This window comes from Argentina silus, assembly GCF_951799395.1.
Source record: "Argentina silus genome assembly, chromosome: 11".
Taxonomy (NCBI): Eukaryota; Metazoa; Chordata; class Actinopteri; order Argentiniformes; family Argentinidae; genus Argentina; species Argentina silus.
In genome coordinates, this window is record NC_139665.1 from 817,981 (window position 1) to 833,382 (window position 15,402).

The following is a 15,402-nucleotide window of genomic DNA, read 5'->3' on the forward strand; positions in this document are numbered from 1 at the left end:
TTACAAACGTATTTGCACACAAGGCTTCCCTTGCTTGGGTCGGCTTCAGGCACTGAGAAACGCTTGCAGCTCCCAGGCAGGACAGTAGGTACCAGCCAGCAGTGGACCCCCAGAAACGACCCCAACATTTTGGAAAAGCAAATTCAGGCAGAAGGACAGGGTCTTGACAGGTGCACGCAGTGTCACAGATTGCCAATGCATCATAAGGAATGATTCAGCAAGGTTATTTAGTGACATTGTGAATATAAATCACTTGAAAATTAGCCTAAAAGCAAATCCAACTATGGAAAAATGGATCAGGGTCCTTTTTCTGCTCCCCTCTCTCTCCGTGGTGTGGAAGAAACCAGTTCCAAGACCCACCACGGGGGGCGCCACCGTAACGAACCAGTTCCAAGACCCACCACGGGGGGCGCCACCGTAACGAACCAGTTCCAAGACCCACCACAGGGGGCGCCAACGTAGCGTTTCTTGCACACTGGATCAAAATTGTTAGCTAGTTATTCTTAGTGCTCAAAATTGTTAGCTAGTTATTCTTAGTGCTCAAAATTGTTAGCTTGGACGTTCAAGCAAACCAGGTAACATCAGTAGTTTCAGAGCAGAACCGCATCAATTTGCATTGGTTAAAACAAGTGTTTTCAAGATCTCTACCTAGTTAGCAGTTAGCTGGTTAGCCAGTCAAACAGTTAGCTAACATGTAGCCAGTTGTCGCTAGCACAGTTAGCCGACGTTAACCAGCCATCTTCATTCATTTTTAGCACCTAAGTTTGTAGTTGGCAAGCTGTGATGACCAACGCCAGCTAGCTCAACTAGCCGGCCTAGCAGACATCTACTAGACTACGAAGACAAGTTGGTTGTTAGTTGGTAGCTAACTGGTAGCTCAACGACATAGCTAGCTGGCTAGGCTAGGCTAGGCTGGGAGCCTGAAGCATTGGAACAGTGACTGATAGAGATTGCTAGCATAGCTAATTGCTAATAATGGGTTATAACGACGTATTTGCAGCCAATGTAAATATAACAATTACACGAAGGCGCTGGCTAGCTACCAAACTAGGCTACCGAGGTTTACTTTGAATCTGGCTCCAGCGCATTATCTCAAACATGGAAGGAAGCAACTTTGTTTTGAATCTGATGTAATGGACAAACTAACGAATCAACAACAAACTAATAATGTTATTATTAGATCCTGCCAAAGCTACAGGATAACTCTCATGAAGAGTGCTGCTGCTTTAACCTGGACCCCAGCACAGTGCTAGTACTTCTTCATAGTCGTTCATTTGACCTTACATCTGAGACTGAACGAGGTACGGTAGGTTATTACTGCTGCTGATGTAGCAGTCGAGTGTACAGTATGTGTACAGTATGTGACCATAAATAAGAAGTAAAAGTGATAGACTTGCGCCAAACGGCATCGCTAGTAGGGGTTTGATGGCTGTTGGTGCTGCATGCAGAGAGACTTCAGAGATGAGGGCAGTGATTGATGCTTCATGTAAGGTTTCCTAGTCTAGTTTCAGCGGGTGGACATTGGCTGCGATTCGGACAGTTGAAAGTTCTAATGGTTGCTTTGACTTGATGATGATGATGATGGAGATGATGATGGAAATGGAGATGATGATGATGATGATGGAAATGGAGATGATGGAGATGGTCGTCCCGCCCCCTATTTTCTCCATCTGTCCAATCAGAGCGTCTGGATCAGGAGGGGAAGTGACGTGTAATCGCGCCTTCCAGAAACGAGCTGAAAAGGGAAAAACGTCTCCGTCCCTCAGAGCTCTGCTGCCCTCCAGGCTCACCGGCCAGCTGCCCCGCTCCGCCTGCCCGCCTCCACTACTGTCTATTGAACGCCAGCAAAAGCGTGAACAAGGTGAGTGAGTCATTGGGTTTTTTCGCGAGTTAACGTAGATATTGCCAGTTGTTGAACTCACTTAGCTGGGTTAGCTCGTTAGCATTGCTAAATGCTAAGCTCACGTCCTGTTGCAGGAGTCAGGAATGTCCTTCCAGGAAGCCACGCTGTCGGTCACAACGTCAATACGACCCACGGCACGTTGCTTTTCACTAGTTTTAGTGGGAAAGGTAATGATGAACACACAAGAAGTTCCTAAACCTAGTAACCCAGATCTAAAACCAGTAACTTGGAAGCATTTCCTCTGTCTTAGCATGGCTACTAGTTCAGGATCACTGATGCACAAAACGGATAGTTTACTATGAAGGTAGCTGTCCGGCTAGCCAGTTAGCTGCTAACTGAGTTTTGATCGTTGTTAAAGGCGCTGTCAGTGTTTTCTGAGTCGTTTAGTCAGAACGTAACCGTAGCTTTGGCTTTTATGATGAATCTCTCGACTTCTAGGACAAATGTTGTGGCCAAGCAACATTAGCTACTTGTTTGCTTTACTATATTAATAATATTAGTAGTAATATTCTAGTAGTTATATATCTCATCTCACGAAGGTGTTTTTTTAATCATATTTATAAGGAAGGGATGTGTTTTCCTATTTAAAATAGTACAATACAAATACGAGCTCATGACTAACTTAGAATGGCCCTGTTGGAAGAAGTGCTGTTGGAAGGAGAAGAGAAGGTAGTTGATTAATAGTGTTAAAGTTGGTTCATGTCGACCAGACTGATTCTCCTCCACCGCCAGGCTGGAAACAAGCTTCGTGTCTCAGCGGTTTCAGGTACTTGTTTAACGATCAAACAGATATAGGCACCAATATTTGAAGTCTGTTAATTTTACTGTATGTGTGTGTATATATATATATATATATATATATATATATATATGTGTGTGTATATATATTATTATTATTATTATATTTTTTTCATCTGTTGTCGAAATGACTGAACAGTTGAATAATAAAAAGCCGTTGTATTGAAGATGGACAACTGACCCGACGGGAAGGAAACAGGAGCGAGAAATCAAAAGAATTATTGAAGGATATAAATTGTCGTTTTAGAGCGAGTGAGATTTATGTGTTTATTAATGCAAATGCTATTGTTAAATACCAACATTTATCATGGTTTTACAGGTTATGGTAGTTCCCAGAAATCAGCAAAATGGGTTTGACCGGCCGACTGTTTGAAATATCGCTTACTTATTATTATTGCTTTTTAATGATTAGTTGAACATTTTTGTGGATTGCACAAGAAATATGATTTGAATGTCATTCAAAGGAATTGCTAGGTATTGCGATATCGATACGACTTGACATTTTTGTGAACAGTTGATTGATCAATCAACCTTGGTGTGTCTGGAGCAGTGGAGGCTGGTGGAGGTAGAAATCGGAGGACAGGCTCACTGTAATATATGGAACAGAATGAGGAATGGTATCAAACACGACACCACTCCTCATTCTATGGATTTACAATGAGCCCGTCCTCCGATTTCTACCTCCGCCGGCCTCCCCTGGCGTGGACCTTCAGTGTTCAGGCGGGGTCCGCTAGAGGAGGGCGCAGCGCTCTGGCCAACCGGCAGCGGTTGATTGATTTCACTGGACGTGGTTGAAGTAACGAACAGTAACTGGATGCTAGAGCTCGGCCTGGGATAAAGCCTGGAATAACAACGCCTCAAACCTGGCCTTAGTGGGAGTGAAGGAACTTATTGAGTGAAGTATTTGCCATTATTTGATTTTAGCGAATCGCATAACTGTGAATGTAGGTCCATATCAGAAACGTGTGGTGTGCAGGCACTGAAGGAGGGGAAAGTGCTCTTGAGATGGTTGATGTGAGGTAAAGCCAGTGGCTATGCGTCTGTGTTGGATAACTGAAGGCCAAGTTTGACGCGTTGGTCCACCAGACCTTCTAAGCATCCCAGGGTGTCTGGGAACGAGATTAGGATTGGAAAGATATTCAATATTATGAATATCGTCAAATTGTTCTAAAGTGCTTACAACTCCAGATATGTCCATTACTGTAAGTATCCCGCTGTTTTTGCAAGGCGAAGCACATCCAGCGGTGAAAACATGTCTTTCTGTTTCAGACTACTGACACCAACAGACATGTACCTGTACAGGTGGTGTATTGACTGATGTACAGGTGGTGTATTGACTGATGTACCTGTACAGGTGCTGAGCAACATGACCGACTCAGAGCTCTTCATGGAGTGTGAAGAGGAGGATCTGGAGCCATGGCAACAGTCTGAAGAAAAGGCAGATAATGAAAAGAAAGTAGCAAATGATACGTCTAGTGAAGGTGGGTGCTAGCTCCAGGGGTAACGTCTAGTGAAGGTGGGTGCTAGCTCCAGGGGTAACGTCTAGTAAATGTGGGTGCTAGCTCCATGGGTAACGTCTAGTAAAGGTGGGTGCTAGCTCCAGGGGTAACGTCTAGTAAAGGTGGGTGCTAGCTCCAGGGGTAACGTCTAGTGAAGGTGGGTGCTAGCTCCAGGGGTAACGTCTAGTAAATGTGGGTGCTAGCTCCATGGGTAACGTCTAGTAAAGGTGGGTGCTAGCTCCAGGGGTAACGTCTAGTAAAGGTGGGTGCTAGCTCCAGGGGTAACGTCTAGTGAAGGTGGGTGCTAGCTCCAGGGGTAACGTCTAGTAAATGTGGGTGCTAGCTCCAGGGGTAACGTCTAGTAAATGTGGGTGCTAGCTCCAGGGGTAACGTCTAGTAAAGGTGGGTGCTAGCTCCAGGTGATCGTAGCCAGGTTCCCTGGGTTACGCTCATGTCAGTTAGTATGTTTTTTAAGCATGTTTTATGACTTCAGCAATACTAATGTAGCCTGTATCCCTGGGTTAGGCTATATAATTGAATACGTGTTATCATAGTGTGGTTTTGTTTATGTATTTCTCTCCCTGACACCCCCCCAGCACCAGCTCCTCCTGATGGCCTTACGGTGAGACCCCCCAGCAATGATGACATCAGTGATGCATCCATCACAGCTGTTTCTGGTGAGTGCTGGGATGTATGGCATCGCCTTGTATCAGAACAACACATCTGGAGATCGGTGTGGTCCAATCGCCTAAGATATTTTCTAATTGGTTGGATTTGAACCCAAAGCACTGCAACATAGGCTTCAGGTGTAATACACAGGCAATGTTTGTCGTTGTACAAAACAAAAATGTTTGTTTTTATTTATCAAATCATAGCAGGTAGTTTGATCTTCTCAGGGGACCCCAATTTCAAATCTGGGGACCCCAAGTTTGGGAAATGCTGAATCAGTGACTTGCTTCTCCCTCTGCGGCAGCTCCAGCCACCCAACCACTGGTCCAGACCCAGACCCAGACCCAGACCCAGGTGTCTCCAGTACTGCAGCCTCTTCAGATGGCCACCAGCACCAGCACCCCGCCTGGAACCAGCAGTACCACTGCACAGCCCCTCATATTTACCACCCAGGTAGGCTCTGCTACCACGCACCAGACCTCTCTCACCAGACCTCTCTCACCAGACCTCTCTCACCAGACCTCTCTCACCAGACCTCTCTCCTTTCTCACCAGACCTGTCTCACGAGACCTCTCCTTTCTCACCAGACCTGTCTCATCAGATTCGGACACCATTAGCAACCATGTACCTTGTTCCTACAGGGCTCTTCTGTAAAAGACACTCACGTCTTAGTAAGACCTCCCTGTATGAATAAATACAAATAAACTAGATAATCTTGCTATTGTTGCTGATGGTAAAACCCTCCTCCTGTTCTGCGTCTCAAGATGTAAGCCAAACCGTTGACTGTGGGAATTAGGCCAGCCTCATTTCTGTGTTGCAGACGATCCAGGGAGCAGCAGCAGCAGCTCAGACCCTCAACGGCAACCCTGTGGGGTTCATCCTGAACGGCCAACCCATCACCCTCCTGCCTAGTGGTGAGTAGAGACAGGGATGGTACGCAGGTCTGGGAGCGCTGGTTTATTGTAGGTTACTGGGTTCAGGGAAATGTTTTGTTAGCGGTTAGTCTCCTGACACGCGTCTCTCCTCTTCAGCCCAGGGGGCTCAGCTGATCTCTCCCCAGCTCCTGTCCCAGTCTGGTGGGGCCACCAGCGGCTTCACCACGGTGAAGATCCCTGTCACCCTGACCATCCGCAGCCCCTCTGGCCTCCAGAGAGTGACCACCACGGCCCTCTCCTCCACCACGGCCCTCCCCACCAGCAGCCCCACCATCACGGGTAAACAGACACACAACATCTGGGTCAGGCGCCTCTGGACCTCACAAGCTAAGCTGCAAGTTGTTAACTCACCAACTGTCAAATAGTTCCGGAACAGTCACCTAGAGTGCCGAGTGTTCTATGTGGTGTTTACCTAGCAACAACACTTTGATTGGCTACAAAATGAAGCTTCATAACTGATGCATTTTTGGTGAATAAAGTCACCCGTGGCACTCTAGAATGTTGACAATGTGGGTGACTTTATTCACCCGTGGCACTGAATGAGTTAACCTCGGGCGACATAGCAAAAATAAAGATTTCACCAAATAGCAAATACTTCTACTTTCTTCCCACCTGTGCTGTAGTTTTCCCATCAGACTATACAACAAGATACCTGTATTACTGTCCCAGCACACCAATGAATGGCAACAGCTCCATTAAAGTATTCTCAATCTGCATCTCAGTCGATTGCACATAGGAATCTACCGTCTGTAGTTTCATGTCCACACCTGATGGAGTGATTTGTTTCCTCTTGTGCATCATTGTTTTGTCTGTGGATGTTAACCCCCCCGTCTCGTGTCAGTCAGTGCCTCTGACGCAGCGGGCAGCCATCTTGGAAGCACTGTCCCCCAGCCTGTGCCGCAGACGCTGCAAGCGGTTGCCAATTCCAAACCGCTGCCGGTTGGCCAGAGCGCTGCGCCCTCCTCTAGCGGACCCCCCAAAGGTCAGTAGGCCGCCTGAACACTGAAGGTCCACGCCAGGGGAGGCCGGCGGAGGTAGAAATCGGAGGACGGGCTCATTGTAAATCCATAGAATGAGGAGTGGTGTCGTGTGTTTGATACCATTCCTCATTCTGTTCCATATATTACAGTGAGCCTGTCCTCCGATTTCTACCTCTACCAGCCTCCACTGGTCCAGACACACCAAGGGCAATTCCCTGTCTTAAAACACTCACGCTGCATACCTTCTTGCTCACATCTACTTGGTATTTATGGAGTGTGTGGTTATGGAGTGGTGTGGTTATGGAGTGTGTGTGGTTATGGAGTGGTGTTGTGTGCTTTGACAGGGATCGCGGCCCCCGCCAAGCCAAAGATGTGCCAACTCTGTGGATCCCAGTACAAGATGGTCAGCGCTCTCCGAGGCTTCATGTGTGTAAGTGAACAGCTGTCAGATCAGTCAGGGTATCAGAAGGGACAGACACTGCCCCCCCCCCCCCCCCCCAAGCAGACTGTTCTATCAGAATAAAATAAGATGTTCACATTCTTCTGAAAGCATTAAAGATGGAATCCTTAAAGGGACAATCTGTAATTTGGACTTTTAAATGAATGAAATATAGCCATTGAGAATCAATGGGCATGTGTCATGAATCGAAATGACCATTGAACAGCAGGACTAATCCCAGATAGCATTCAGAGTGAGTATTCTGGGTGGCTCTGTTAGACAGATGAAGTTTCCTCTCCTTCCCCAGCTCTGCTGCGTCCAGATCATCCACAGCCTGGATGCCATCAACGGCACATCCAAACCCCCCAAGTCCAAGAGCTCGTCCACCTCCAAACCCCCCAAGTCCAAGTCCTCCTCCTCAAAAGCCTCCTCCAAGGTGCCAGTTCCCTCCCCTCCACCCTTCAAACCCCAGAAGCAGCTCCGCCCCTCCCCCCCCACGCAGCTCCACCCCTCACCCCCCAAGCTGCCGCGTTCCTCCCCGGTGCGACCCGTCTACGGCCCAGAGGGCAGCTCCGTCCCTGGGCCCGACCCCCAGGGGAAGCTCATCATGCTGGTGGACGACTTCTACTATGGGATGGACCGGGGCCGGGGGCCCAGCGACGCCACAGAGAAGTCCTTCACCTTCACCTGCACGCACTGTGACAAGAGCATCAAGTCCAACATCAAGTGAGTCTGACGGGACGGGACGTGTGGGGAGAGGGATGTTTGGAAAAGAGCTATTAAGACAGATTCAGATAATTGGATCATATTTGATATTCTCAAAGATGGCATCACTGTAAAAGCGATTCAAATGTATGTTGTGCGTCTAATTTTGCCCAAGGAAACAAGTTTAAAAAGGCGGGTTTTGAGGGATTGTTTGAAGGAGGAGAGCGTGCTGGATTCTTTGATGTGGTTGGGTCCTCCATTCCTCACCAATTCCCTCTCCCTCTCCCTCTCCCTCTCCTCCTCCTCCTCCTCCTCCTCTCTCCCTCTCCTCCTCAGGCTGATGAACCACATGAGGCACCATGTGGAGAACATGACTCAGCAGTGTGGGGAGGTGGACACACACACCTCCTGCCAGCACTGCTTCCGCCAGTTCCCCACGCCCTTCCGCCTGCAGTGCCACCTGGAGAGTGTCCACAGCCACTTTGAGTCCACCAGTGAGTATCCGTCTCCCCGCCTCCCGTCATGGTCTCCTGCTGTCTCCATACTGGTACCAGCTCAGTAACCTGATACTCCATACCGGGTCACCACAGAGACGGCAGAGATGAGTGGAAAAATGACTCGTGTTTCAGCTAAACCATCAGCCTGAATATGGTTAATTGGTCTATCAAAAAAAAGAATCCAGCTAATTTGCTTTATTTATAGAATAGAATAATACGTCAATCGATAATGCTAACTAAAGTTATGAACAAACAATAAGTGAAACAGTAGAACAGCAGTAAAAGTGGATGTGATACTCCACATGACCAGCTAAAGCTTCAGTATATTATTTAATATATAAATATTTATATCTTAACGAGTAGGGTGAGGGTCGAGGGTGAATAAAGTCGCCCAAACTGACTGTATTCACCAAACATTTTTGGTGGCCAATCAAAGTGTTGTTGCTAGGTAGAACACTTGGCTCTCTAGGTGGTAGAAGGTGAGTGTTCCGGAACTCTTTGGCAGTTGGTGAGTTCACAGAAGCTGCTGCTAAAGTTGTTCCACCTGTGTGTCTCTGCTCTCCGTCCTCCAGCCAAGTGTAAGATCTGTGAGTGGGCCTACGACAGCGAGCCCACCTTCCTGCAGCACATGAAGAACAACCACAAGCCAGGAGAGATGCCCTACGTGTGCCAGGTGAGCTGCCCTGCCGCTCTGCTGCCCTGCCGCTCTGCTGCCCTGCCGCTCTGCCACTCAGGGCTGGGACGGTCATGGGGTTCTGGGGAGCGGTCGCCGAGGTGATGGAGACAGTTTGATTGATTAGATGGATTAAGGCAGCAAAACAATTGTTCATAACCAGTCATTTACACTCCTGCTGTTGGGTAAAGTATTTATGAAAATAAAACTAAAGCATTTACAATTCTAAAAGGAATGTGTAGAAACGGTTCTGACAGTCCCTAACCTGGTTCTGACAGTCCCTAACCCTAACCTGGTTCTGACAGTCCCTAACCCTAACCCGGTTCTGACAGTCCTCCTGTGACGTAAGCGTCTCGGCCCTGACGTCACTGTTAGGTTGGTCTCACCACCTCTACTAGATCAGGATCTGTCTCCCTGCTGCTTCCCTGCTCTCTCATTCCTCTCTCTCTCTCTCTCTCTCTCATTCCTCTCTCTCTCTCTCTCTCTCATTCCTCTTTCTCTCTCTCTCTCTCATTCCTCTTTCTCTCTCTCTCTCATTCCTCTTTCTTTCTTTCATTCACTCTTGATCAAAGTTCTGAGAGGAACTGTTATTCAACTCAACTGTAGTGAAAGCTTCATATATTTCCAGGCGCCTTTCATAAAGGTTGTCGTTGAAAGCAGTTCAGCCTTCATTTTGTCCAACTGGTTTTCAGCAGCTTCATTTGTTTGCCTCTCCTCCTCGTGCAGGTGTGCGACTTCCGCTCGTCCTTCTACTCGGACGTGCTGAACCACTTCCGCCAGGTCCACAGCGGCACGCTGAACCTGCTCTGCCCCTACTGCCTGAAGGTGATCCGGAGCAGCGGCTGCTACCAGCAGCACTACAGCCGCCACCAGGTAACCACGGGGACGATGATGGGGATAATAATAATAATTATAATTATAATAATACACTACAGCCACCAGGTAACCACTGGGATTATAATTATAATAATAATACACTACAGCCACCAGGTAACCACTGGGATAATAATTATAATTATAATAATACACTACAGCCACCAGGTAACCACATTTTTGCATTTTAGCTAATTTTAAGTGTCATAACAAAGGGGGTCTGAATACTTGTGTACATGAGGCATTTCTGGATTCCAATTTGAATAAATTCACAGAAATTTCTAAAAACCTGTTTTCGCTTTGTCATTCTGGGGTATTGTGTGTGGATTCTTTCAATTGAATCCATTTTAGATTGAGTCTATAACACAACAAAATGTGGAAAAAGTGAAGGGGTCTGAACACTTTCCGAAGGCACTGTATATATTTCATACAAGTAGCATCCCAATCCCTTTTCTTGTGGAGTGAAATCCATCTTTCCGTGTGCAGAAGAAAAACGTGTTTCACTGCGATCGCTGCCGGCTCCAGTTCCTCTTTTCCAAGGACCGGGCCGAACACAAGGTCCAGCACCACAAGACCCACCTGAAGCCCCGGCAACTGGAGGGCCTGAAGCCTGGTACCAAGGTGTGTGTGTGTGTGTGTGTGTGTTGACATGTAGGTCTCGACTGCAGACGGCCTTCACTCTCTGTGATGAATGTTCATCAGTAAATAGTTAGTGGATGTTTTGTTTTGGTGTGTGGTTTTTATGGTCATGAATCTTAGTACGTGTGGTTTAAGTGTTTGTGCTCCTCTGTGTCAGGTGACCATCAGAGCTTATGCCCTGCCAGGCAAACGCTTTATGAACGAGGCCCCCTCGTCACTCCGAAAGCCTTCCAAGGTCATAGAGGTCCCGTCCGTTCCCCAAAAACCTTCGCCCAAGAAGAAGCCGGTGGAGAGTCTGATGGAGCTGCTGACCAGGTTCCAGAGGCAGAGGTACGAGGGCTGGACTCAACTCCGTCTACACTCAGGGCCCAGTATCTCCGAGATCAGAATGATCATTTGAGATTGAGACGTGTGCTTGTACAGTACCTGGCTAACGTGACCTGAGATGACCTACGTGACCTGAGATGACCTACGTGACCTGAGATGACCTACGTGACCTGACTTCTAAACTGCATTTTTCTTTCTTTGCCCTCCCTCCCTCCCTCCCCCCCTTCCTTCCTTCCTCCCCTGCCTCCAGTGAGTTGCCAGGCACACAGAAGTGTCTGGAGTGTTCTTTTGAGATCCCTGACTTTGCCAACCACTTCCCCACGTACGTCCACTGCTCCCTGTGCCACTACAGCACCTCCTGTTCCCGCGCCTACGCCAACCACATGATCAAGTGAGTGATGTCACATCCACGCCCGTCAGTCTTTCAGTGTGACCTTTGGTACGATGGACGCTCGTCTGTAACTGAACCCTGACTTGGGACATGGTTGTATTCTGTGTATCATAACACTGATGTCAATTGAAGCCACATTCACATTTGAGTTGTCTATCAGGACTTGGCCCAGAGGGAACTCATTTGCAGCAGGGGAGGCTGGTGGAGGTAGAAATCAGAGGACGGGATCATTGTAATGCATCGACCGGGATGAGCAATGGCGTGTTTGATACCACTCCTCATTCTATTCCATGCATTACAATGAACCCGTCCTCTGATTTCTACCTCCACCAGCGTCCCCTGCTCAATATTCCCCAGTATTTTGTATACCCAGTCAAGTGAATGAGCTCATGTTTGCTGATTGGTCTTGAGACCGATGTCTGACACTCACACTGTGGATTTGTCTTACCTGCAGCAACCACGTGACACGCAAGAGTACTAAGAAATACCTGGCCATGTACCAGTCGTACCTGAGGTAACGGCAGCTTCCCCCAACGCTTCTGACACAACTTCCCTGAATCAAGCGTGTTTCTGTTCTGCTCTCTAAAGCTGCTGTTCCTGTTTCAGACTGGGCAGGATGACATGCACCTCCTGCAGCTACACCACCCAGGTGGGAGATATGATGGCCAACCATCTGGTGGATCACCCAGACCATCACTCAAGCACTCTAAATGGTAATAAACACGTGTTGGTGTTGGTGTTCAAGTTCAAGTTCAAGTTCAACCTCAGTTTCTGTATGGTAATATGTATGTTTTTCTCTTTCAGATAATCCTGAGCAGACCTCTTTAAGGTATTTAACGTCCTACCAACACGTTGTAAAGCCCATTGTTGGTTTTAAATATGTAGCTCAAGAAAGCTTCTTAACGCTTCGGCTCTGACGTTGGTGCATGGTTACTCCGTGGTTGCACTGTGACGGTCCGTTGGCGGTTGTCCACATCCCAAATAATCTGATTGACTGGCTGAGCTTCCTAAAAACGATGGTACTTAACATTTCCTTTGTTCCCCCCCTGCTGTAGCATTGCCATCAGCCAGAGTCCGAGTGGTTCCTTTGTGCCTCTCCATCTACTCCCAGCCGGGGACAACACTTCCCAGCTCGCCATTAACCCCCTCCTCCCCTCCAACCCCAACATGACCGTCAAGTTCCTCGGCCCCAACAAGCCCGTCCTTGCCTCGGCTCACTCCAACAGAGACCGGACGCCCCTCAGGGACGGTGGCAGGCTCGGCCAGGTGATGGAGCTGGGGAACGGAGAGCTGCCCCCCGGCGGAGAGGCCAAGACGGGGAAAGCCAAGGAGGAGCCCAAGACACTGACGATGCGCCAGCTGATGGTGGTGCTCTACGCCCTCTGCAACGGCGTGCCGCTGGCCGCCCAGCGCTTCCAGACCAAGCCGGCGCTGATCCACGCCTGGACACTGCAGCAGGACCGCCTGAGGTTCAAGAAGAACTGGCGCTGGAGCACGGACCGGATCGCGGAGTGGGTCCTGGTCCAGCGGGAGAAGCAGCTGCCCATCAACGAGGAGAACCTGCTGCAGACGGCCACGGAGGCGCTGGAGGAGGTGCACGAGATGGGCGAGTTCTACGAGTGGGCGGTGGAGTTCATGCTCCGCCACAGCCTGGGCCTGCAGGCCACCTGCACGGCCAAACGCCCGCTGCCCCGCAACGTCTACGAGAGCACGCGCATCTTTACCCGCTTCGTCTGCAAGCAGGTCCGGGACCAGTCCTTCTGGCCGGCCTCCATCGGCGCCATAGACGAGCTCTCGCTGTTCGTGGACCCGGTTCAACTCGGGGCGGCGAACCCGTCCGCTCTGCAGCTGTTCGGTTCTGGGAAGCCCATGATCGAGGTGGTGTTGGCCGCGCTCGCCGACGGCACCTTTCTCCCCACTATGGTGTTCTTCAAAGGCACCCCGCCGCACCACCACAAGTCCGATCGAGCCGCGGACCCGGCGATGTTCCTGGAGGCCCGGCCGGAGGGCTTCACGGACGACGAGCGGCTCCAGCTGTGGCTGTCCAAGGTCTGGCAGAAGCACGTGGACCCGCAGGGCGGAGGCAAGGGCCTGCTGATGATGGACACGCACCGCGGACACCTGGCTGACGACTTCCTGGCCGCCCTCAACAGCACCAACACCGTCCCGGCGGTGATCCCCATCGGCTGCTCCTGCCGCCTGCAGCCCCTGGAGTTGTGCGTGGTGCCGGTGCTGAAGGAGTTTATTCAGGCCCGCTGGAACCTGCTGCTGGCCCGGAGCGGACATAAGAAAGTTCTGGAGCCGGGGAAACTGGTGCTCCACCTGGTGGAGTGGCTCGGTAAGGTGGCGAAACGTCTGGCCGAGCGGCCCATGATCCTGCAGCGCTCCTTCAAGATGGTCTGCACGCCGCCGCAGGAGGAGGAGGAGGAGGAGGAGGGGCCGACGGCGCTGATCCAGGCGCTGACCGAGGCGCTGGTCGGGCTCGCTGAGGGGGAGGGGGAGGAGGAGGAGAAAGAGACCTTTTCTGATTCTGTGTCGGAGAACACGTCACCGCCTCACCTGTCCTCCCCTCCCCCGCACCCTCAGGCGCTCAAACAGGTGTTTGAGAAGGACAGCGACCTGGAGTCTTTCCATGGGTTTGAGGACACAGAGATCGGGGATTATTTGCGGACGCGACCCTCACCTAATCAGTAGACACTTCATCCTCTTAGTCAGATACATGTAACTCCTCCCTAATCAGGATTCAAAGAACAGAATTGACTCATGGTCAGATTTACTTTCTTTTTATACATACTGAGACTTCTGTTGAACTGGACCTTAATCACGTCTTCACTCATGACTGACCGCGACCGCGACAGGAAAGATTGTCTGGCTGCTGCCTCTTGCATTTTTATCCCCTCTTTGTTTTGTAAATATTTGTGTACTTTCATCTGAATCATTGCCCATGTTTGTTTTCCATGTAGTATGAAATAAAGAGACGCTGCCTCTGTACTCAGTTCCCTGGTGTGTTGTAATCCAGACCTTTTGCACACCTGTGTTCTCTCTTCGACAGGTGCAGAGAAAAAAGAATCAGACGAGTAGAAAAAAAGTTGGTCATGAATCAAAACCTTATCAGAAACATTATCCAAACATTTCTCCTCTCAACATAGTATCGGCCAATCACGCGTCTCCAGCTCTTCAGATGAATCCTGCTTCTGTCTTTACAGTTTATTACATCCGGTCATTGGAAGCCTTACTTCAGAGTCCTTATGGCATCGAAATGAGTGCCCATGATTTCTACATGTGATTAAAGAGAATGCTGTTGTGATAAGTTCACTTGTACTTGTTGGTTGCTAGCTGTATATATTATATATATATATGGTTGCAATAACGTATGTTTTAATGAAAATACTCAAAAATGAGACATTTTGTTAAAACAGGTTCCTCTACTTGTCTCACTTTGTAAACTCTTTGTGGGGAAGATGGATGATCATGTCTCCTCCCAACATGGTACGGAGAGTCATGTGCTTCATCCCTACTACCCCCCTGTACAGTTTGTCTACTGTAAATAAATACAATTTAAAAAGTAATTCTTTCTTCTTCTAGCATTGTTACATTAACATTTTTTACATTTATGGCATTTAGCCGACACCTTCATCCAAAGTGACTTACAACAAAATTTGTTTTAGTGAATCATCTATCCAACAGTCATCAGAAGATAAAGTAACCTATGCTAGGACCAGGGTTAGGTGTAGGGTTAGGGCCATAGGCAGTCACAATGCTAGAAGAAGGATTATTATTTTTATTTTTTTATTAACAGGAGAGAAACTTGTAGTGGGGGTGAAGAGGTCTTTAGGGTTAGGGTTAGTACAGGGGGGTAGTGGGGGTGAAGTGGTCTTTAGGAGGGACAGTTAAGATGTAGCCTGAAGAGATGGGTCTTCATTGTGACTGCCTATGGCCCCTGGTCTGAGCATATTACTTTATCTTATGATGACTGATGGATAGATGATTCACTTACTTAGACAAATGTATTTGTTGTAAGTCGCTTTGGATAAAGGCGTCTGCTAAATGCCATAAATGTAAATGATGGAACAT

The 15,402-nt window shown here is 48.7% G+C and overlaps 1 protein-coding gene across 1 annotated transcript; it reads left to right on the forward strand.

The window, feature by feature from the left end:
• Nucleotides 1-1,750: 1,750 nt before the first annotated feature.
• Nucleotides 1,751-14,780, forward strand: pogza (pogo transposable element derived with ZNF domain a). Its single transcript, XM_083680516.1, has 19 exons — nucleotides 1,751-1,861; nucleotides 4,056-4,182; nucleotides 4,797-4,877; nucleotides 5,174-5,322; nucleotides 5,690-5,783; nucleotides 5,901-6,083; nucleotides 6,646-6,786; nucleotides 7,129-7,214; nucleotides 7,531-7,949; nucleotides 8,265-8,422; nucleotides 8,998-9,098; nucleotides 9,825-9,971; nucleotides 10,458-10,592; nucleotides 10,768-10,940; nucleotides 11,188-11,328; nucleotides 11,783-11,842; nucleotides 11,935-12,041; nucleotides 12,133-12,157; nucleotides 12,384-14,780. Exons 2-19 carry the CDS (start codon nucleotides 4,068-4,070, stop codon nucleotides 14,020-14,022), a joined length of 3,954 nt encoding a protein of 1,317 aa, XP_083536642.1. The 5' UTR covers nucleotides 1,751-1,861; nucleotides 4,056-4,067; the 3' UTR covers nucleotides 14,023-14,780.
• The last annotated feature ends 622 nt before the right edge of the window (nucleotides 14,781-15,402 follow it).

Bases quoted from the DNA above. Each gene is read 5' to 3' on its own strand.
- pogza (XM_083680516.1), top strand. From the start codon at position 4,068: ATGACCGACTCAGAGCTCTTCATGGAGTGTGAAGAGGAGGATCTGGAG. The intron at 4,878-5,173 runs GTGAGTGCTGGG...CCTCTGCGGCAG, and splicing joins ATCCATCACAGCTGTTTCTG to CTCCAGCCACCCAACCACTG. The intron at 11,843-11,934 runs GTAACGGCAGCT...TTCCTGTTTCAG, and splicing joins ATGTACCAGTCGTACCTGAG to ACTGGGCAGGATGACATGCA.